At 42.5% G+C, this 24,434-nt stretch overlaps 1 protein-coding gene across 4 annotated transcripts in view; it reads right to left on the bottom strand.

The window, feature by feature from the left end:
- Positions 1-17,315, bottom strand: part of NMT2 (N-myristoyltransferase 2) — a 63,347-nt gene extending 46,032 nt beyond the window's left edge. For 3 of the 4 annotated variants that reach the window (XM_087420793.1, XM_087420792.1, XM_087420794.1), the window contains exon 1: positions 17,168-17,315. In XM_087420793.1, the coding sequence (XP_087276919.1) occupies positions 17,168-17,277 (110 nt within the window). In that variant the 5' untranslated portion in view covers positions 17,278-17,315. The remainder of the gene's footprint in view (positions 1-17,167) is intronic. The other variant, XM_087420795.1, reaches the window with a different exon arrangement.
- Between the last annotated feature and the right edge of the window lie 7,119 nt (positions 17,316-24,434).

Raw genomic sequence — 24,434 nt, 5'->3', positions numbered from 1 at the left:
ATAATTACGTTATAATTTTTCCCCCTTGATTTCCAATTTCATGCATTGAAAATGGTGAGATTATAGGTGATTTTAATCCTCATTGTATTTTCATGCATTTTCTAAATTGTTTACAATAATCACAACACCTCTGCAACTAAAACCTTATTAAAATACAACAGAGCTCAAGAACAGACAAACAGATCAATGAAATAGGACAGACAGACCAGTGCCAACCACGCTATACAGGACCCTGAGACATGATAATGATTACATCACCAAGAGTAGCAAAAAATGAACTTATTTTAATAAAAGTATCAGAAAAATTGACTTCTTATACGGAAAAAAATAAAATTAGTTTGCAACTTCCCACAAATTACAGAAACAAATTCCAAACGAGTTCAAGACCCAAACTTGGAAAATAAAACCTTAAAACTGAAGGCAGGGCTTTTCGGCAGTTTCCTTAACATCTCTCCAGTGTCTAGAACAGCGTCTGGCATATGGCAGATGCACGAGTAAATGTCTGTTGAATGAATAACCAAAAGAGTAAGACAATGACTCCATAACATCAGTGAAGGAAAGAATTCCTTAAACAAGGACCCAAAAGCACAAACCACAGATAAGAGATGATAACTTGACTACATCCAAGTTAACTATTTTGTGGCAAAGGGATTACAAACAAAATTTTAAAGCTACAGAACAAGGGAAGATATTTATAAAACACATGATAAAGTATTATTAATAGCCAGAACATACAAAAAGTTCTTTTTCGCTTCACATTTTATCTCCAGCTTAGTAGAGAGAGAGAACATAACATCTTGGTCAGGAGGCAGACATTAGCTAGAGTCTGACCACCTGGTTTTGAATTTCTGGCTCCACTACTTTCCAGCTGTGTGACTTGGAGTATGTTACTTAACCTCTCTGTGCTTCAGTTTCCATAGCTGTAAAGGATGAAGTTCTCAATAAAGAGTATTACAACAATTGTGAGGATAAAATGAGTGAATACATATAAGAACTTAGTATAATAGTTGGCACATAGAAATCACTCAATGTTAGCTATTATTATGACAGTCCTGCCTTACTTTTTTTCGTATAACTTATTGCTAGCTAAAATTGTATTATTTATTTGTTTGTCTTCCTCTAACTAGAACATAAGATCCATAAAACAGTGTTTTCCTTTGTATTCTTAGCACCTAAAACGGTGTCTGACATATAAAAAGTCCTCAATAAATATTTTCTGGGTGAATGAGAAATCAATTAAAAAAATCAATAAGAAAAAGACAAAAAACTGACAGAAGGATGGGCTGAGGATATGAATTAGCGCGTCACAACAGAGGAAACCCTAACAGCCAAAAAAGTTAGGAAAAGATGCTGTACCTCACCAGCAGCAAGGAAAATTAAAATAAAACCACCTAAGATTCGACTTTTTATCCATTGATCTGCCAAACACTTTAAAGTCTGAGAATACTGGAAGAATGTGAGGAATGCTCATATACTGCTGGTGACATGTAAACTGATACAACCACTTTGGAGAACAACGTGGCACTGCTGCCACCGCCACCACCATCACAGCAGCTAACACTTCAGCGTACTTACTATAAGTCGGGCACTGTCTAAGCACCTTACAGATTTCAACCTGGGGCACTGTCTCAACAACTTTGTGAGGTAAGTCCTATTACTACTGCTATTCCCATTTTACAGCAGAGGAAAATGAAATATAAGGAGGTTGAGTAACTTGCTGAAAGTCACATGGCTAATAACGCAGAGCCAGGACCCGAATCCAGCCACTCTGGCTCCAGAATCCACGTAATGACTACACTATATTGCCTCTCGCTTATGCATTTCCACTGCCTGAACATCTTTTTAGATACTTATTGGCAATATTTAGGTCTTCATTCTATTCACGATCTTTGAATATTTTTTATTAGCCTATTTGTGTTTTAATGATTGTAACAGATCTTTGGTAGTGTGTGTGTGTGTGTGTGTGTGTGTGTGTGTGTGTGTGTGTGTTCTGTTTGGGATACCAAATCACTTCCCTAGAAGGAATGGCACTACAAGGGAGAAATAAATGAGGAAGTTTTGGTGCAGTTTATGAAAAACAGTAAAGGTGACCCAAAGGTGCATGGCAGTGCCCTGCTGACGGAAGAGAATTCACACCCAAAGCTGTGGGAAGTCAGCCAAGGCAGAGTCAGATTCTCGGGATGTACTGGCCACAAGTCCATCCTCAGGCTGGACCCGGGGCACCCATCTTACATGAGTGCATCACGTAGCCACTCAGCTCAGTAATGGATTTCACCTGCAGTTCAGGTTCTTGAATAAGTCACATGAGTGAGTCTGGTTTTGTCAGCGGCTCATCTATCCCTTCTTCATCCTTTTTCTCCCCAAGTGTAATGCACAATCCAGAGCCAACCTTCCAGCTGTCATCATCTGGCTTCCTCCTGACCTGATCGAAAGTAAGATTTCAGTGGCTTCATGGGTTTGGTAGCTGCATCCCTTTCTCAGCACGTTCCTTCTCCTCTTGGGACTGACGTAGAAAATACCAGAGGTTCTTCAAAGCCACACCACCTCTGGCCAAAGCAGTAAGTCACGGACAAGCCCTCGGAAGGCTCAGAGTTCAAAGCTGCCCCCGAAGATTACGGCCAGTGAGGGGCAGAGATCATTACAAACGGCAGCCAAGGGGGCAGGTGGCTGCAGCTACTGAGGCTGAAGCGCTGGGTAGAGGTCACGGTGGGACCAGCCAACAATTTCAATATTTACATGGGTGTTGGCAGCAGAGAGTGGCTGGCTCTGGGCAGTGGCTTCAATAAGCCCGGGATTCAATCCAGGCCTCGCTGGAGTAGAAGAACGTGGATGATGCCCTTTGCCAGCTTCTGGTCTACAGTTTCTTAACCAATCCTCCTTTTTCAGTTATTGGGTTGTTTCCAAGCTTTCAGTCCTTTCAACTCTTGCCATAATCTAAACGTGGGAAAAGGTATCCTACCTCATTAGCCTTCTCTTTCCACAATTATTTCATTATTACCAATTTTCACGCCTACTTCCCATAAAACCCAATTCTGATGAGTTAATATTAAATTTTAATAAAACTTGATCAATACTCATTGGCCAGAAACTAGTCTAGTGTGAATTTTAGTTTGTGAAGTAAGACCTGTCATTGCAGATAGCCCAAGATCAGAATAAAGGAGGAAATATTTAAAAGGCAAAACAAAATTTGTTAATATATCTTCAAGATCATTACATATAATTGAAAGACTAAATGTAAATTGTTCAGCTATTCAACAAACACATTTCCTAAAGGCTTAATTCTTTGCCTCTTAGGTAAAATTGTTCTGAAAGACGAAATGATGAACAAGAAGAAAAATTAAATTTTTAAAAAAGGCTTGAGAGAGTTGGCAGAGTATATCCTTTAAGATACTCCAAATTAGTGAAAAATTACCCTATTTCCTACAGCCTTTTCTCACCCATGCTCACAAATGTTTTCCTGATAAAATAAGAGACATACAGTAGCTCCTACTCATATGTTTTTTCTCATTTCTAGGTCTTTCAGAGTTTACTAAAGGCAGATAGTTAACAAGTCAAAAACAAATCATTTTTCTGGCTGAGATTCATTTCAATATTGTATTAGCAATTCAGTATTGGATTTATCATTGTATTTAATAATATTAATATGTGTCAGTAAAGTTAACAATTTGATGTACTTTTCAAATTATATTCCTATTTCTGAATTCCCTTGCACATCAAATTTTCCGTTTTCACTTCTCTTTTCTATATCCCGATGCTGATCATGGACCTAGGCAATTCTTTCATTAAAGGAATGTTCCATATTTAGATGAAATCCTTGTAGTTACAGCACGTGGCAAAATATGCTCTTCTCACCCAGAAAAATCTGGTGAAGAAGTAAGGGCTGAGATCTCATGGTGTGGAAGGAAATCTGCCATCTCAGACAGTTACATCTGGGAGGAGGGGCAATGAGGCTGCAACAGCAATAAGGTAATCAAGCGTCAATTCCTAGTCAGGACAGAGCTGTGGTGGATGCAGGTTAAGAGACTCCGGGAGACTGATGGCTCAGAAGGAGTAGAAAAAAGAATAGAGAAAACGTGACAGCTCGATCCAAGGGAGAAGGGCTGAGAGATGAGTCTGTGACATGTGACCAAGAGCAAAGGCCAGAAGCGAGACAGAGAGAAAACAGGATTGCAATGGACGTAGTCAAGGGTCAGGGGCCAAGGTGAGGCTGTGCAGGGGCACCTGTCACCGGGAATCACCAAGGTGAACTGGACTTCTCACACAGAGGGATACGACCTCCCAAATCCAGAAGGGAGCTAAAGGTCATGGTCCACTTTGGGGTGCTAGAGGAAAGAGACAAGGACATTTTTTAAAAGCTCAGAAACACCCTAGAGCTCAGAGAAATTGTCTAAAAGGAAAGGAACAAGTGGTGGTGCCGAGAAAGAACGGCTTCAATCTGGGACAAGCCAGGAGAGGAGGCAGGACTGGGGTCTCTTTTTTTTGCCAAAATTTCTCTTTTCCCCTTACCCTTGGGCTGTGATAGCAGAAAGTTAATGCGAGGAGCCCACTGGGGCCTGATGGGCGCCTAGGGCACAAGGTCTATGGTCCCACTATCCCTGAGGGTAGGGACCGGGCTCAGGATAAGGTGTATACTTGCTAAATCATAAGACTTGGAGAGCCAAACTCTTCAATTTCCCGATGAAGATACTCACATCCAGAGAAGTGAACTGACTATTCCAAAATCAAACTGAGAGTCAGTGTCAGAAGTTTCTTGATTCCTGGTTTAATACCCATTTCAACACACCACACTGCCTCCCTAAAACTGGTTAGCTAAGAAAGATTTTAAAATATTCATTAAAAAATATTCTGGAGAAGTAATATATATACAAGGATATTAATTTCAGCACAAAACATTGGAAACAGCCTTAGGATCCATTAACAGGCACAGATTAAATGAATAGCAGCACATCCATTCAATGACATGACATACAGCCTTTAACAAACGAGGTTGGTCCACGTGTTCTGATACATATAATGATTTCCAAAATACACTGTAAAGTGAAAAATGCAGGTACAGCAATGGTGGGGCATGCTACCGTGTGCACTGAACGCATGTGCAGGCACATGCATGCCCGTGTACGCGCACATTTATCCTTGTATACGTCTGGAACACCAGCAGAAGGACACGCCAAGAACTAGCAACAGTAGCTGCTTATGGGAAGCGAAACTCAGTGCTGGAGAATGAGACTTGTCACTGGATGCCCTCTGGTGCCTTTTGAATTTTGTACCATATGCTCCTACTACCTACTTGAAAAATAATAATTAAAAAAATAATGCTGTCTACAAAGACAAAGCTAACATACAGGTGTTATATTAGTCAGCGTACAGGTCAAACTGTGTGGGGTAGAGGCTCAATAACAGCAGCATCGAAACACAGGAGCTCACTTCTTTCCCTCTGGCTGTCAGCTCCCCGCGTGGGAGTTCTGCTGGAAAAAGGCCAGCCTCCCTCTGCCTTGTTCTCGGCCATCCCTAGGGTGTCTGCTGGCTTTACCTGGTCCCAGGTGACTTCCCCTGACATGCACATCCCGGCAGTGGGAGGGAAGAGAAAGACACTCAAGTGCCAAGAAAAAACGGTGTTGCTTTGGAAGGAGGGGTCCAACAATAGGGCGCTAAATAGATGATGGTGCCATACACGGAGCCGCACACTGGACTAGCCAGCCACCTCACAGGACTCAGGGGAAGGCTGTGCAATGCCCCGGAAGGTCTTCCTGGTATATCAAATGACAAACAGGAATTTCCAGGACAATAGAAGTAGTATATTTGCATTTTTATAAATATATGTGAATAGAAAAAGGTATATATGAATATACCAAGGCATCATCTTTTTGCTTGATGACACATTCTAATGTTCTATATTAAAAAAAAAATGATGTGCTTTTGCAAAAAGAACTTATTTTTTTATTTTTGATTTATTTTTCTCTTTTGGGGGGAGGGGAAGAGGAGGCAAGACAGAGAAGAACAAGAATTTTTTTAAAAACTTCATTTGGAAAAACAAAAAGAACGCTGCTTCCACTAGTTCCTTCTTTGGTTTCTTTAAAATGTTAATAAATACCCAAAGGGTAGTGAAGAACAAGTATCCTTCCACTCCAAAAAAAAAAAAAACACAAATGAAGAAACTATGGGAAATTATCCTATTAACTGAGTCGTCATCTTTCTCTGGGAAAGCGCTATATGAATTTGAACACTGAGCGAACAAGCCGTGGGAATAAAGGAGCCCATATTCCCCGTGTGCGTGTGTGTGTGTGTGTTTCAGCCAGTAACAGAAGCACCAACGTGCTAACAAAACAGAAACTGTAAAGTTAAAATCCCAACTCAGTTTGAGACCCCCAGCGAGTGACTGTGTGCTGGGTTTTCTCCTGTGGCTGGGAGAAAGCACTTCCGGCCTCAAGCGCTACATAGGTGGGCTGTCGAGCTGGGTACCAGCATGCTAAGTGGATTCCTCCAGCAGCACTCTCATCCAGAGATGCGCAATACCAGATTCCTGCACCCATTCTGGGAAACTGACTCTGCGGACGCCTGAACCATGGCAGTGCTCGGGGGCTGGGGGGCACCAGAGAAAGGATGCTGATATGTATGAGGCTACAGTGGGGCAGCTATAGAACTTGAACCAGAAAGGAGATGAGACAGCCAAGAAAGAAATGTAAGAGAAAAAAATCTTATTGCAAATTATATTGATGCTATCATTAGAAGTCCTTTAAGAAACCTAAAGAGAAACCCAAAGGGTTCTCTATAATCAAATTGCAATATTTTTTTAAACAAGGAAATATGTGGATTTATTTACTTTTTTTTATGTATATCAAAGAACAGGATGATTAAGCAAGGAAGAGTCAGAGACTGGGGAAAACATATTTCTTAAAAAATATGGCCATTCTATTATTTCAGGGCTGCTGAGCCTAACAGAATACCAGGCCTCCTCTGAATTTCATAGTACGTAGCAAGTCAATTTTGGGTCATCCCATCCATTCTAAATGTAAGAAAGAACCATATAAGACATACAAGGGGGACAGAAGGAAAAATATTTTGGAATATATAAATGTTTATTAATATCAGCAGCAATATCCAACTTAAAATTTCTTAAATATGTAAATGCCAATTCCCAGTGTATTTCTTTGTTTTTAATTGAGATATAATTGACATATAACATTATATCAGTTTCAGGTATACAACATCATTATTTGATATATGTATATACTGCTAAATATCACCACAATAAGTCTAGTTAACATCAATCACCACACAGTTACAAATTTTTTTTCCTGTGATGAGAACGTCTAAAATCTATTCTCTTGGCAACTTTCAAATACGCAACACAATATTATTAACTATAGTCACCATGCTGTACAGTACATCCCCAGGACTTATTTATTTTATAACTGATTTATTTACTTTTAAATTCATTGACATTTAGTGTTCCCATTACACTGGTGAATTTTGGCTGCAGAGGCACTCAAGTTGGTAATGTACAACATACGAGGAGATAAGCTTGAAACATTACCAAACTAATTACTCTTTATTTATTTATGGTCCATGAGACCACACAGATTAGTGCAAAGGCAAGAGTTTAGAGTCAGACAGCGAAAGGCCCAAGACCTAAGTCTGTATCTGAGATGCAGCCTTGGCAAGTTATTTAAACTTGGATAAGCCTCAGTCTCCTTCAAAAAATTAGCTATTATTTTACAGAACTGAGAGCCCAGAAATAAACCCACACGTCTATCGACAGCTAGTTTTTGACAATGGAGGCAAGAACATACAACAGAGAAAGGAAAGGGTGTCCAATAAATGGTGTTGGGAAAACTGGACAGCCACAAGCAAAAGAATGAAAGTAGACTATTATCTTACTCCATACCCAAAAATTAACTCAAAATAGATTAAAGACTTGAATGTAAGACCTGAAACCATAAAACGCCTAGAAGAAAACATAGGCAGTACACTTTTTGACATCTGTCTTAGCAGTATCTTTTCGAATACCATGTCTCCTCAAGCAAGGGAAACAAAAGAAAAAATAAACAAATGGGACTACATCAGACTAAAAAGCTTCCGCACAGCACAGGAAACCATCAACAAAACGAACAGACAACCTACCAATTTGGAAAAGATATTGGCAGATCATACATCCAATAAGGAGTTAATATTCAAAATATACAAAGGACTCATACAACTCAACAACAAAAAAACAAACAACCCGATTAAAAAATGGGCAGAGGATATGAACAGACATTTTTCCAAAGAAGATATACAGATGGCCAACAGGCACATGAAAAGAAGTTCAACAACACTAATTATTAGGGAAATGCAAATCAAAGCCACAGTGCGATATCACCTGATGCCCATCAAAATGGCTATTATTAAAAAGATGACAAGAAATAACAAGAGTTGGAGATGATGTGGAGAAAAGGGAACCCTTACACACTGCTGATGGAGTGCAAACTGGTGCAGATACTATGGAAAACAGTACGGAGATTCCTCAAAAAAATAAAAATAGACCTATCATATATCTAGCTATTCCACTTCTGGGTATTTATCCAAAGAAGAGGAAAACACTAATTCGAAAAGATATTTGCACCCTTATGTTCATTGCTGCATTATTCACAATAGCAAAGACTTGGAAACAACCTAAGGGCCCATCAACAGATGAATGGATAAAGATGTGCTACATAACATACATGGGAATACTACTCAGCCATAAAAAAGATGAAATCTTGCCATTTGGGACAACGTGGATGGACCTTGAGGGTATTATGCCAAGTGAAATAAGTCAGACAGAGAAAGCCAAATACCGTATGATTTCACTCCTATGTGGAAGATAAAACAACAACAACAAACACATAGATACAGAGAACAGGCAGGTGGTTACCAGAGTGGAAGGGGTTGGGGGACGGCAAAAGGGATACATGGGCACATGTATACGGTGGGATGGCAGCTAGACTTTTGGTGGTGAACACGATGTGGTCTATACAGATGTTGAAATACAATGATGTACACCTGAAATTTATGTTATAAACCAATGTGACCTCAATAAAAAATAAATTAAAAACAAAATAATAAATAAATAAACCTGAATAAGCCTCAGTCTCCTTCAGAAAATTAACTATTATTTTACCATGTTGGGTCCTATACAGCATAGAACACAACTAAGAATTCTACAACCCAAATCCTTTCAATTAGAATTGGAAAAAAAAAAAAACATCCTTCACATATTCCTAATGCACATAGGGGAAAATTTTTTAAATTAGAAGTTAATTTGTCAATGGAGATTAAGAACCACTGGAATCCTGGGCCGGCACCATGGTTTATCGGTTAAGTGCACGTGCTCCACTGCTGGTGGCCCGGGTTCGGATCCCAGGCGCGCACCAACACACCGCTTCTCCGGCCATGCTGAGGCTGCGTCTCACATACAGCAACTAGAAGGATGTGCAGCTATGACATACAACTATCTACTGGGGCTTTGGAGCAAAAAATAAATAAATAAATAAAATTAAAAAAAAAAAAAAAGAACCACTGGAATCCATTCAACAAATCTTTATTAAGCTACCAACTGTGCAATGTACCAGATATTGCAAGGATTGGAGGCTGCAAATGTGGTCTCTGCTCTCACAGTCTACCTGTGAGCAGACAGGTAGGCAGACGTCCATCTTCTGCAGGCGTGTTTGGAGATGCCAGCCTTTTTCACTGTCTTTCTCTGAAAACTATTTTGATCACAGACCTCAGTAAAGGTGTGACCCTAAGTGGCCATGTTGTACCCCACGACAATCCCCTCTTTCCACCTTCCCACCCTCTGCCCCAGCTGACTGGACCCAAGCCTTGCTGGCCAGAAACCAGTGAGATCCTTTCTGGAAAATCCAAACTAAGAAACAGAAACTAAGAAACTGACAGAAGGAGGGAGAAAGGGAGGGAAGGCTAGAGAGACAGACAGACCTTATGCTTCTCACCTTCTGGTCCCCAATGCTAATAAAGCTCATTCACACTTTATTTTGTGATAACCTACTGTATGTTTAAAATAAAACCCTCCTTTATTTGAACCAGTTTGTAGAAGATGTTACACACGCACATTCAACAACAGACACAAAGAACTCTGTTACCTACTTACCAGCCACGTGACCCTGGACAAGCCACTTATCTCTATGAGCCACAGCTTCCTTCGCAGTAAACAAAGGTCTGCGTGAGAAGACAACTGGGGAGATGGGGGGGCGGGGTGACTGGTGGAAAGGTGCCAGGTGAAGGATACGTTCAGTAAGGGCTACGGGCCTTTGACCGGGGTTATCACCCTGGGTTATAATGACCATGGGAGGCCTCATGAAAGAAAAGGCTCTCGGAGCTGGACCTTGAATTTGGAGAAGAGGTGGAGGTGGGCCGATGAAGAGACCACTCTCAGAGGGAGAAAGGACTCCCAAGAACGTTGCAGGCAGCTGAGGCCTACGGAGGGCACGGACTGTAATAAATCCTTTTAGTGAACAGTAATGTCTGACATTGAATCTGAAGTTGTTTTCTGCCCTATGCAATGATCAAAGAGATGAAAGACAGCTAACTGTATTCCACCCAGGGCCAAATGTCTAAGGAGAAATGCTAAAGGACCCAACGTGTTAGGAAACAGTGATGGGGGAGCTAGTGGCAGGACCACGAAAACCTCAGCTCCCAAGACACCCCATCAATACGTATGAGCTTGGGCCACTGTGTTTAGATATTAAAGAAGAGAGTGATCCCAGGAGGTCAAGGATGTGGAAACCCTTGGGTTATAGAAAGATGGGAAGAAAATCCTACAAGCTGCTAGACTACAAACAAGTCAAAACAAAGAAAAAGAAGATGGTTACCTATAAAAGAAAGAGAAGCAGATTGGCAGAGAAACATCTGTACCACTAAATGCTAGAAGAAATAAAACAGTGTTTATGGAGTTTGAAGGAAAATAACTTATCAGAGAACTACACGCACACCCAGGCTATGGTTTATGCATGAGGCCGAAAGAAAGGCAGCTTCAGACATAAAAAAATTCAGAAAAAATATCATCTGCATGCGCTAATAAAAATATTAAATGAGGGGCTGGCCCAGTGGCGCTGTGGTTGAGTGCGGTGCACTCTGCTTCAGCAGCCTGGGGTTTGTAGGTATGGACCCCGGGCACAGACCTACACCACTCATCAAGCCGTGCTGTGGCAGTGACCCACATACAAAATAGAGGAAAACTGGCACAGATGTTAGCTCAGGGCCAATACTCCTCAAGCAAAAAGAGGAGGATTGGCAACAGATGTTAGCTCAGGGCCAATCTTCCTCACCAGGAAAAAAAAAATTAAATGAGAAAGTACTCAAAGAAGAAAATGAGAGGGTGTAATTTATAAGGAATAGTGGTAATCAGTAAAAACAGTAAAGTGTCAGAAAAGTAAAGTCTAAGACGTTTTTGATACTATGGATGTCAATATAATGTAATAGTTAAGGAAAAAAAGTTTTAACAAGGGCAAAAATAAAGAAGCCACATGGAATTAAAATTCCAGATTATTTCAACAAAACCTATGAAATGTAAAGGAAGGAGAAGTCAAAACATCCAACACATTTTGTCTTGTTTGGTAGTAGAATATTCCGGACAATGGTTAATTTTTAACATTGATAGAGAAATACAGAGAAAAGCATCCTTGTTCAAAATTTTTAAATAGTTCCTAGAAGAAGAAAAGAAGGATACAAAGCCTCCAAACTACTAAAGAAAAAAAAAAGGAAAAATGAAAACTTGACATTCTGCAAATCACAAGGAAAGAATAAGGAAATACTTTGAGTACCACGAAAGCTTATAAAATTCAAAGGCAGGATATGATCTGTGCTGTCCAATATAATAGCCACTACCCACCCTGGGCTACTTAAATTTAAATTAATTAAAATTAAACAGGGCCAGCCCGGTGGCTTAGCGGTTAAGTGCGCGCGCTCCGCTACTGGCGGCCCGGGTTCGGATCCCAGGCGCGCACCGATGCACTGCTTCTCTGGCCATGCTGAGGCCACATCCCACATACAGCAACTAGCAGGATGTGCAACTATGACATACAACTATCTATTGGGGCTTTGGGGAAGAAAAAAAGGAGGTGGATTGGCAATAGATGTTAGCTCAGAGCTGGTCTTCCTCAGCAAAAAGAGGAGGATTAGCACGGATGTTAGCTCAGGGCTGATCTCCCTCACAAAAAAAATAAATAAATAAAAATAAAATTAAACTAAATTAAATTAAATTTAAAATCCAGTTCCTTAGTCACACTAGCCACATTTCAAGGGTCTATTGACCTCCATATTGGACATTTCCATCATGGCAAAAAGTTCTAGCAGACAAAACTAATACTCAGTGAAAAATATAAGATAACAAATGAGTCCATGTTAAGTATGATCCTATTTATGTTAGATATACACTTCTATATATATATATATATATATATATATATATATATATATATATATATAAACGTGACCAGATTAAACTGTCAATGGTGGTATCTCTAAGAAATAAGATGACCAGGGGGTTCTCACTCTCTATACACTTTATTGCTTACATTTTTAATAAGCATATTTTATTCTTATAATGAGTAAAAGTCATTGACATATTTTCAAATGGAATAACAAACCAATCAACCAACCTCCTTCTTGAACTTGGTACAGAACTTGGTTCCAGTCCCTGAACTAACCAAGTAACTGACTTCAACTTGTATATATTTTACTGTGTACACCTGTATTAATGAACAATTTCAAGATGGCACTGTCTGTGTCCCGTACTTAGAAATTTTCTATAGTTTCGCCAAGCTCTGGAAAAAGTTTGTTCCGGGCCCCAGGGCGATATCACCATTTCAGATGAAAGTCTGAGCAGACATGTGATAATTTCAAACTGTATTTCTTGAATTGAGAAGGTTGCTTGGGCAGAAGCTGTGAACACACCATTCCATTTAGATTTATATAGTTGATAGATCAAACTTCAGAAAGGGCAGCTTTGAATTATCCCTTAAATTTTCCATGACAAGAAAAATCTATTGAGAGTTATGGCAATTTTTTGCATCTCCCCACCGATTCCACACAGTTGATGAAGAAGTTCCCACAGGGGCCGGCCCTGTGGCTTGGCCGTTGAGTGCGCACGCTCCACTGCTGGCGACCCAGGTTCAGATGCCGGGCGCGCACCGACGCACCGCTTGTCCGGTCATGCTGAGGCTGCGTCCCACACGCAGCAACTAGAAGGATGTGCAGCTATGACATACAACTATCTACTGGGGCTTTGGGGGAAAAAAATAAAATAAATAAAATTAAAAAAAAAAAAAGTTCCCACAGCCAATCTCAACAATACACAGATCAAGTCAGAAGCAACAACATACCGCACAGAGAATAACTTCACTTTTTTTTCCTAAATTGGGGGTGAGAGAAGAGAGGTTATCTTCTTTGTTAACAGAATTCCAAAGTTTTAATTTTGCCAAATACCAGATCTTTAATTTTTCTAAGAAAAAAAATATATTAAAAATATCTACTGAAACTACTTCATATCTACCCCAGGGAATAACTTAGTCATTTATCTGCCAACAAAAGCATATTCAGGGACGGCCCCGTGGCTTAGCGGTTGAGTGCGCGTGCTCCGCTGCTGGCAGCCCGGGTTCGGATCCCGGCCATGCTGAGGCCGTGTCCCACGTGCACCAGCTGGAGGGATGTGCAGCTATGGCATACAGCTATTTGCTGGGGCTTTGGGGGAAAAAAATAAATAAAATAAAATTTAAAAAAAAAAAAAGCATATTCATATATGCTTATTTTATTCCCTATATAAATATTCTTGGTGGCTGCCTCCTATTCCACCATAGTGAATATGGAAGATAAAAGCTCTCAGAGGAAAGGAGATGAACAACATCAATTTGTCTAGGAAATATGCATTCTGAAAATCAGTGTTGGTAAAGCAAGGAGAGAGATTTGATTTTGTTGCCAACTTGAACACTAATTTTATTTGGGGCCAGCTGTGTGACCCTGTTTCCAACACTGGACAATAACTATGCTTAATGTGCGATGATAAGCTGAGTAAGAGATGATGACCACTACCCATGTACTGCACAAATGGAAAAGGTGCATATCAATGGGGCAAGGATAAGAAGATAGTTAAAATTAATTTTTATCTACGTAGAAAGTCTTTGCTAAGAAAATAACAGTATAAACAAGATTATCTTAGAACTTTTAATTAGCTTGAAAGTTTTCAAGATCCTTCAAGCTTTTTACAAAGACCTACTTACTTCTCCCAAATGTAAATCAAGTGTTAAAGCAAGTTATTTAAAGAATCTTTCTGGGTAATCCTCTATTACTCTAGCTCTAATTGCTGCGTATTGTTTGAAGATAATAAAACTACACTTCCTTGAATATAGTTTCACTCAGTAAAATGGACAATCCTTCTCCTCCCTCATGTTTTTTGGAATTATGAAATTTTTGTAGTGGTATGCCACTTGTCAACCAAAAAGCTAGACAAAGAGCACATTTTCCATGAAAAATGAGATATAAAGATAGCAAGATGCAAGTATTCTATCATACTTAAGCCATTGCTTTTAATTAAACATAAAAGCCACTGCTTTTAATTGAACATAAATATTTCATTCATGGTTTTTCAGCATTATCCACAAAATGAAATACTCTTCTTAGCCCATAAAGAAAATTCTATGAAAATGAAAGAAAAACCTACACAGTAATAGTCACATTTTGGGGCAAAATCATCTAATTGGGTATTTTGTTTTTATCTGAGGCCGTAGTTTTAACTTCATATGTCTAAAATAACTAGTAAATACATTATACTCAATTATGGGGGTAAATTAATTCCTTCAGGCCACAAGGGTACTATTTAGTAAATTATTGCTTTATGCACTGACCAATACCTAGTGGCTTCAAAGCGATAATTCACCTTTAAAAGGTAAAGTGTTTACCTACTCATTCCTCCAAAGGCTCATTATTTGTCAATTCATTTAAATTGGTGGAGACAAAGAGGCCAAGCATAGAAAAGAGGAGTCTTTCAAATTTTAACATTTACAAACTTGAGCTATTTAAGAAAAAAAAAATCTAGGTTTCTACTGAGCCATACCATCAGTACACGAGCCAAATGAAACACAATTACTCCCCCAAATTTGGCGCACATCATCTAAATCCAAATCCAAAAAAGTAGTCCCACAAGCACAGCAACTTGGATTTTGACTAATCTCCTTACATTTTAACAGACTACAATAAATCCATTATATCCACCTCTTCCCACTAGGAGCTGTTATCATGTTTCTGCTCTTGGTTATAACATTTCAGTCCCCTGGGCGTCTCTAAATGTTGAGTAACTGTGCTAACATATAATTAATGTGCTGATGCACAAAACTGAAGGCCTCTGAAGAGCGCATGGAGATGCCTTTGGGTGCTAATCCGGGAAGTTCACACAGCCCACGGGCTCCTGGGGACAGGCCCGGATTAATGGACCCAGAGATGAGTAATTCTTTGTACCATAGACATTCTTGACTGTGTAAGCAAAGAAGTACTAATGAAATCTTCAAAAGAATGAAGAACGATCAACAGAAATTACAGTGAAGAAGAGAAAAGTCCAGGGTCTCGTCAGAAAGATAATGGACAGATGCTGAAATTATCTGGGTAATCCATCATATTTGCATCTGGGTCCATTTCTGGCACTGGTGCTATTGTTTCAAAAACATATCTATATTTAGCTACCTATCACAGGCAAATTTCTATCACTGCATAAACAGAACTTAGGCTCAGATTTCTGTAGAATCTCCTTTCCTCCGTTTTCAAAAAATATTCTAGACTTGAATTATAACATTCGGTACTTGAAGCTGCCACTAAAGTACGTATTCACTGCAAAAATAAAAAAAGCAGTTCGCAAATGCGAGATACATTTAGTCAGCTTTTTTCTCGATCTCTTTTAATATTTTATAACACGTTAAGGCTCAGTAAAAGTTCCTTTCTTAGACAAAGCTTCAAACAGATGTTAGAATGCAAACGCTTTACGCTTTAAATCATCAATCACTTAAAGAATCCTCTCCATGAACTGAATAAATAAGCCATCTGCGACTAAGGCCTCCCTATCATGTGTTTAAGCTGACCCACTTGATCAGTCACCACGGTTTGCAAAATCTCACTTCTAAGGGGCAGCATTAAGTGCTCCGTGCCAGCGCATAGTTAGAATCCAACAGGGCGAAAGGATAATGTAAAGACCTCTCTTTATTTAACATGACCCCCCTGCCTCTAAGAACAGAACTTCAATACCACCCTTAACCGGAAGCAATCTTTTCTCCAACAGGAGGGCAAATCAAGTCTGCGAGGGAGAAAGGGAGCCGGTGAATGGAGTCAGAAACCCGATCAGGTGTTAAAACGCACGGTGCGTCTGGCTTTGGAGACCAAACACCAGTTTTGCAAGCAGGATCTGGACAGGTCTGCGGGAACTGCCCCCACGACAGAGCCGAAATCAGCGGATCGGACCTGCCCTAGAAGGCTCTGCAGTCACCTCGGGGGTGGCAATCCTGCGCAGCCCCGGGAGCGGCCGGCCCGGGACCCCCTGGGCGCCCCCTGCCTGGCTGGCGCGGAGCAGGGTGGGGGCCGCGGCCCGGGAAGCACAACTTTCCGCAGGTCCCCGCCAGCAGCGCCGAAACGAGCGGGGACAGATACCAAACCACTCCCCACCATGGGCTCTTCTTTTTTCTGGTGGCGGCGGCGGCTGGGGGAGGGGTGGGAGGGTCTGGAGGGACTTAAGGAGAGGATGACAAGGAGCAGAGAGAAGGACGACTTGCCACCACCGCGGCCGCCACAAAGGGAAGGGCGACGCGCCCCTGCTCGGTCCCACTGAGTCACACGCCGGCCAGGGCAGCGCGGCGCACCCGCGGGCTGGGCGGGCGGGCGGCGGGGATGGGCGAGGGCCAGCCGGCCGCGCGGCAGGTGACAGCGGCGTCGCCTGTCCCCGCACCTCCCCGCCCACCCCGGGGCCTCGCTGCACCGCGCCGCTCCACCCGGGAGCTGCGCGACCCGGACCTCCCCACGGTCTCGGGGCCGGACGACCCCCACGCGGGAGGCTGCCCGCCCGCGCCCCCGAACCCAGCGCCCGAGCGGAGCCCGAGATGCGCGCGGTGCCCGCAGCCCCGTCGCGCCCCGTGGCGCCCGCGCGCCGCGCGCCTACCCCTTGGCGTGCTCCGTCTCCTCCTCATTGTCCCCGTCTATCCCGCACGTGTCCTGGTCGTCCAGCTCCAGGCTCTGCTGGCTGGCCGCAGACTCGCTGTCCTCCGCCATCGCGGCGGCGCGGACCCGGAGGCGGCGCTCGGCCCGGGCGTGGGGCCGGCGAGGCGGCGGCGGCGGCGGCGCGAGCAGCTCCCTCTAGTGCCGCCCGCCGTCTCCTCGGAGCCCGGAGCCCGGGGCGCCGCGCCCGCCCACCCCGCCCGGCCTGGGCCCGCCCACCGCGATCGGGGCGGGGGCGGGGAGGCGGCCGCTCATCCCCGATGGCCCGGGGGTGGGGGCGCGGGTGGCAGTGGGGGGTGGTCTCGAGCCGCGGCCGGGCGCAGGAGCCGAGCTCCAGACCCCGCAGCCTGCACGCGCCTCACCCTTGGGCTCGGCTCTGAATGCAGCAACGTGCACACTCCAAATCCGAGTCTTCATTTTGGGAACACAGGCCACGCGATTTTACATCCTTAATGTTAGGAAGCGCTTTTACCCAGTGGAGGGATTTTTTTTTACTCAGGAGTAGGCGTGCCAATGATTTCCAGAAGCTTCCCACACACACACATATGTACACTTTTTAAAAATTCCATTTCACGTGTCTACATCTATCTTTCCAATACACTATAAAATCAAAGTCAAAACAGAGTGCTTCCAACCTTTCCACCTCCCCGTTCCAAAGATGCTGGAGCTGCCCCAGTTTTCGATGGACACCGCACACAGTCGGCTCAGACCAGAACAATCATCTTGAGGGAAATGGGGGCGTTGTCCATGATTCAGGGGGATTTGACAGTGTCAGGTAGGCCACTCTGGCTTCCGCAAGTCAAAGTCATGACCTAGACCTCAAGCAACGGAGTGGCTTTGTGGGCTGAAATCCCGTGTCTCCAGGTGAACGGAGGAGGGGCAGGAGGCACTCCATGGATTGCCCAATAAAAGGCAGGGAAGTTCAGACTCATTTGCTCTTGCAGCCTGCACACAGCAGCGCTTCCTTTGCTGTCCTGTAATGGGTGGTGTTCAAAGGTCCCGCCAGGCCCCGGGAAGGTTTTACAAAGGCAGTGGAAAGTTACCAGAAACTGTTCAATGAGGAAAGTGAGACTAGAAAAAGCTGGCTGAAATTGTTGGTGTGGGTCCTATTTTTGCAGAAGGTGTTGGGAGCATTTTGCGGCTTTTTTTTTCCCATAAGGGAAAAAATGCAACAAGACAGAAGTATCTAAAGACAAAAATTGCAGAGCGATTTCAAAGTTCACCAGCCTTCTGTCACTGACTGATGTTGAGCCAGCTAAGTTTCTGTCAGAAGGGCAAAGTTGGGCCAAAACACAAAGGAAATACAAAACTTTCACAATCACAACTATTTCTGAGGCAGAAAGTCCCACGTGGCCTCTGGCTTCAAACTTTAGGATAAAGGTGGATAGAGATGAGTGAGTTTCCTGCAGCTCATCCCTATGAACATGAGGAGTTGGATAACTAACCTGGTTGGGTAACAGCAGGATCCTGACCAGGAGTAAGTCTATCAGATCAGTCACTATAACCAATTGAAAGAGTTCTCTAAAAGAGTTTTAAAAAACAAAGCAAAGGAAACTCAGCAGACATATATTTATTTGAATGTTTGAGAAGCTTTGACTAAGACCATCTGAAAAAAGAATGAGAAAAATAATTCTGGAGAAATAGAATGAGGGCATCGAAAACCAGCTAAACACTAGAAAACGATGACAAACAGGGAACATCTGTTCCCCAGAATGGAAAGAAGTTGCCAAGACGTCTGTTCAAGACTAGAGTGAGGTGTTATATAACACCAATGTTTGTCATTATTAATCATTGGAAGGTGGACAAAGTTTGCCAATGACCCTGGAGACTCCTAAATCCTATTGTCATGTATAGAAACTCGCTTTGTTTCTAAAAATGTTTGCTTTTTTCCCCTGGTTTAATCCCAGAGTTTGTGGAATTGGAACAAAGTGGTACCTTCTAGAATCTCAGATCTAAGATTTATTTGGGGGAAGAGAGTAGTGTAGAATGGCTACAGTGTTCAAAGAGGCCCTTGGGAATTTCCTATGTTGTCTGACTCATCTCCTATTACAGATGTAAGACCATAGTTGTATAATTGGTCTTGTTTGATTTAAACTATTATAACTTTTTTGCTTTTTTAAAAATTATGGTAAAATACGCATAAGACAAAATTTACCATCTTAACCATTTCTAAGTGTACAGTTCACTAGTGTTAAGTATATTCACGTTGTTGTGCAAGCAATCTCCAGAGCTTTTCTTATCTTGCACAACTGAAACTATACCCATTAAACACTCACTCTTCAGTCTCCCCTCTCCCCAACCCCTGGCAGCGGCCATTCTACCTTCTGTCTTTATGAATTGGACTCTTCTAGGAACTTCATGTACATGGAATCAGACAGTCTTTTTGTGACTGGCTTATTTCACTTATCAATAGTTTGTTTGTTTGTTTTTCCCTTTCCTGCACTTTAAATTCCCACTGTTATGTTTTAAATTTGCCAATAAAGAGGGAGCCCACAAAACCCTAGACCTCCACCCTCCACTCCAATAAAAGCAGAACCCCAGGCCCATGTACTCTCTCTCTCTACCTGCAGCTTTGCTGTGTGGCCCCAGGTGTGCTGTGTAATTTCCAGGTCCTGCAAGTAATCAACCTTTATCTTTTCCAAGTTTCCTGATGGTTATGTCACAGACTAGGTGCCTTGAGAAACTCAAAGGTGGGTTTGGAAGCAATTAACTGTTTTTCCAATTTGTTTCTTTTCCTTTTGCGTGTTAAGGAGATATAACCACCAGCCATCCTGAAACTGACCAAATGAGGCATTCAAGGGAGATGTAACCACCAGCCACCCTGAAACTGACCAAGCCTGACTAACAAGAGCTAGGCCCATGACCTTTGCCTTATTTTTAATACAAAGATCTCTCCAGGAGGAGCTTAGGCCTCACTATGTGGAAGTATGTTCTCCAACTGAGCCTGTGAAAGCGAATCCCCGTCTCTCCCTTTTGGATATTCGTTCTCCAACCAAGTAAAAGTTCCTGCTTTCCTTTGTTTGGGGACGCCATGACTTTGAAAATGATTCCTCATGGCCTCCTATTTGCTGCAAATACACTTTACTTTGTGAGACAACTTCCACTGGTGTAGAGTCTTATTTAACTCACCAGGAGGTGAACCCACTTGGTTTGGTATCAGTTATTGCTGAAGGGCGTCTTGTAATCATAATAAAAACCACAAGGGCCTGTCCACCCACAACATTGGTTATCAATAGGCTGAGACTGGCACAAAACAATACTGTATAATAATATAATTAATAACAGTAATAATTATATTTATAATTATTATATCAATAATTAAATTGTGTATATGTTAATATATAATAATTATATTATTATTGTGCACTTTTTTCAAAATACTTTCCCTTATTTTGTTTTATTCTTATAGCTCCTCTGTTATGTCTCTATATTAAGTTATTGAGATTTCCCCTAATAGGTGACACCACCAGGCCTGAGGGAAGTGACATCCCTCACCTGAGATAAACACAGACACATCATTGGTGAAACCAGATCCAGACTGTGGCATCCTGACTCCCAGAACAGCACTGTCTCCACCAGCCCAGGATGCTATTCGGAGCCCTCACGTTTATGAACTGGGATCCACCTACCTGTGTGAGTGGTATTCCCTGTCGTCGTCAACTCTCATGCCAGCCTTTGTTAACAAAGGTAGTGACAGAGAAAATGTGCCCCAAGTTCCATGGCTGTTAGTCTTGAATACACAATCAATATCATAGTGCTTCGTCTGACTAGCTGGAAGTTCAAGTATATCCTAACGGCCCCTTCCAGGGACTTGAATAAAAAAGGAAACTCTCCCCCCGAGAAAAAATAAATGCACTTGGAGCGGAGAAACACAAGCCCCCTTGCAGGTACTGCCGGTGCTGGTTGGAAAGGGGGCCCTGGGGAATTGGCACATTGTTATTTGGTGAAGACACAGGACAAGATTCCATGAATGAGCCCTTATAGAGAAAGGGGGTTGCCCAGGGGCTTAGAGGATGTCACAGATCCATGTCCAACCGATTCTGCACACACATTCTGTTCAAAGGGTGCCTCTCTCTGGGTGGGTGAGAACAGCAGTGCAGAAACAACATTCTGCTCTCGTATGTGTCACAGCATCTCTGAAGTTAATGTCATCACTGAAGGTAAGATTAGGAGGCTCCAGTTTCACCACAGTCGGCAGCTTTACACTACCTCACTCACAAGAGCCCAATTTCACCGTCTGTGACCCAGTGCTCTGGTCTCGTCCTGCCCATAAGGCAATTAGAGTTAAATCCAGGAGTCAGAAGACCACTGGAGTGCTGTGTTCAAGTGAGAGCTACCCTCTTCCCCCTTCCTCCCTCCCTCCTTCTCCCCATACCCTACCTCCAGAAGCCTGGTACTAGGCGCTTTGAAATGTCTAGAATAGCGCATTCATCTTGCCTTTTGACCAACTGATTTGGTTTCTCCGATCCAAGCTCTGGTCCCTGTTTAAGGTTGAGAAAATAGGATTATCTTTATCTTGATAATCATTCTACAATGTCTATGTATATCGAATTATCATGTTGTACACTTCAAATATATACAATTATATTTGTCAATTATTCCTCAATAAAGTTTTTTTTTTTTTTTAAAGGTTGAGACATATGTAACAGGTGCTGGTGAGGATGTAGGGAAATAGATGTGCTCCTGCACTACAGGTGCAAGTGCAAGTTGATGCAACCTTTCTGGGGAACAATTTGGAAATATCTATTAAAATACAAAATCCCATGCTGGAATTTACTCTTTGGACATACTCTCAAAAGCTCACAAAGATATGTGTGCAAGAATATCAACTGCAACGCTATTTGAGTGATGGGAGATTAAAGGGACATCTCATGTTGTCTCAGAAGTGAGGCTACAGCCCCAAAGCTGAGAATAAGAGTGTATAATCCCTGTATCTGAACGACCAGCTAAGAGGTGGCAGGACACATTCAGTGGCTGATACTGTCCTACCTCCTTCAGCTTATATGAACCCAAGTGCAGGGGTTAGAGGACCACTGGAGTGCAGTGTCTTCCCTCCCCTGAAGCCAAATGAGTGGGCTCCAGAGAACCTCCGATGGAGGCTGAGTGTGCCTGCAAGAAGGGAAGGCGGACATCTCACCTGAGCTTGCTAAGATGCAGGGATGCACGGGCCCACCCGGGCACTCCCGTTGTTGCAGAGCTTGGTGAGAGAGTTCTGGGGAAAACCAGCTATATTTCCTCAGAAGTTTGAGAACAGACATGAAGATAGAGACCAGTCCTTGCTTCTTGCTTGGGTAATTTTGAAATACAAAGCTTGCTGGAGCAATCAGAGTTGTGTGCATGTCCCAAGGGCTCAAGCAGAAACCAGGAATAGTAGCTGGGTTTGAGCTATCCTGCTGGTACCCTGCCCAAGAGGGCGGCTGTCTAGCTAGAGGGACCTCAGAAATAATAAGTGTGATGTGTACAACCAGGTGCAGGGGCTGAGGGGAGAGATTAGAGATCAGCTAGCTAGGAAACTTTTGGGTTGTCCAAAAGATTTGCGCAAAAGCACCATGAAAGAACCGACATCTGGACACCTGCCGCACAGCGGGCATCAACAACCATGAGAAGATTATATCTGCACCAATTAAATAAAACAGCTTACATACACCATTTTGTCCTAATCCCTCTTCCCTCCCATCTGGACTCTGGAGAAGCCAGAGCCCCGGAGTGTGAGGAGATCCTGTGAGCCATGGAAAACGCCAGAACCAAGGGTGGGAGTGGATTTGGCATTGGACAGGAGATTGAAGATTTAAACAGAATGTGACTGGAGTGAACTTTTTTTTTTGGTGAGGAATATTAGCCTGAGCTAACATCTGTTGCCAATCCTCCTCTTTTTGCTGAGGAACACTGGCCCTGGGCTAACATCCGTGCCCATCTTCCTCTACTTTATACGTAGGACGCCTGCCACAGCATGGCTTGAGAAGTGGTGCATAGATCCGCATCCAGGATCCGAACCTACAAACTCCGGGCTGCCGAAGCGGAGTGCACGAACTTAACCCTAAGCCACTGGGCTGGCCCCCTGGAGTGAACTTTTTAAAACCTGAAGTGCCGAAAGCTCTAGAATCTGCCCAAGATATCACTAAGTGTGGGGGAAGGGAGACTTGAAAGAGTATGATTGAAAGTAGTGATTAAAGAAAATATACAACCATCTTATTTTGTAAAAACAAAAACAAAGCTGAAAAACCCTATGTATCATTTTATTTACTTGTAAGTAGTATATCCAGGCAAAAACAGTATCATTCTTTTAAGAAGAAACTGTAGATTGATTCAGAGTCCTGAACCTTTTTATTTGCATTTATGGCCAAGGAAGATTCACATGTGCTACATGAAGCAAACTTCAGTATGAAAATTGGTTGGGATTATAGCCTGGCTGAATTTGTGAAAACTCTGACGTGAAGAATGGTTGTGGAAATTTGTGGAAAGGGATTTAAGTCATACTTTTTCATTAGACACATCCATTCGCCCACAAAGATTTCTGAATGTGACCCTTCTTGCCCCACCCACAAGGACAGCCACTTCCTTGTTTGCTCGGCAGTGGAAATGGATTGGTGCTGAACCAACCACATCCTCTCCAACTCATTTGCCTCAATCTTCTCCCCTTCACGTAACAGGATCTCGCCTATTGGAGGTACAGCTTGTAACCATCAACAGAGTAAACTGACTTGACCCTTGAGAGAAACCACTCCATAATGTTGGAGCTGTTTTGCCCCCATAGCCTAGCTTTTAGAAAAAGAAACAAACGAGGCAAAAAACTTAAAAGCTGAGCCAGCCCTGATGGCCTAGTGGTTCAAGTTCCTCGCTTTCACCCCGGGGTTTGTTTTGTGGTTTCAGAACCATACCACCTGTCTGTCAGTTGCCATGCTGTGGCAGCAGCTCACATAGAGAACTAGAAGGACTTACAACTAGGATATACAACCATGTACTGGGGCTTTGGGGAGAAGGAAAAAAAAGAGGAAGATTGGCAACAAATGTTAGCTCAGGATGAATGTTTCCCTGCAAAAAAAAAAAAAAAAAAAAAAAATCTATCCCTGTTCAATGTGGCTGATAAAAGTAAAAGTGATTAAATAATGAATAATAATAAAAAAATTTAAAAACTTGTTTCCAAAATAAAGTTACATATACTTTTTGTTCTTTTACTCTTCCCCATCTGCAATCTTTCTATTTTCTTGGCA

This window comes from Ceratotherium simum, chromosome 32 (genome assembly GCF_057802395.1).
Source record: "Ceratotherium simum simum isolate JZ-2026a chromosome 32, ASM5780239v1, whole genome shotgun sequence".
Taxonomy (NCBI): domain Eukaryota; kingdom Metazoa; phylum Chordata; class Mammalia; order Perissodactyla; family Rhinocerotidae; genus Ceratotherium; species Ceratotherium simum.
The sequence above is the reverse complement of the archived record's forward strand: the minus strand, read 5'-3'. Positions and strand labels throughout refer to the sequence as shown.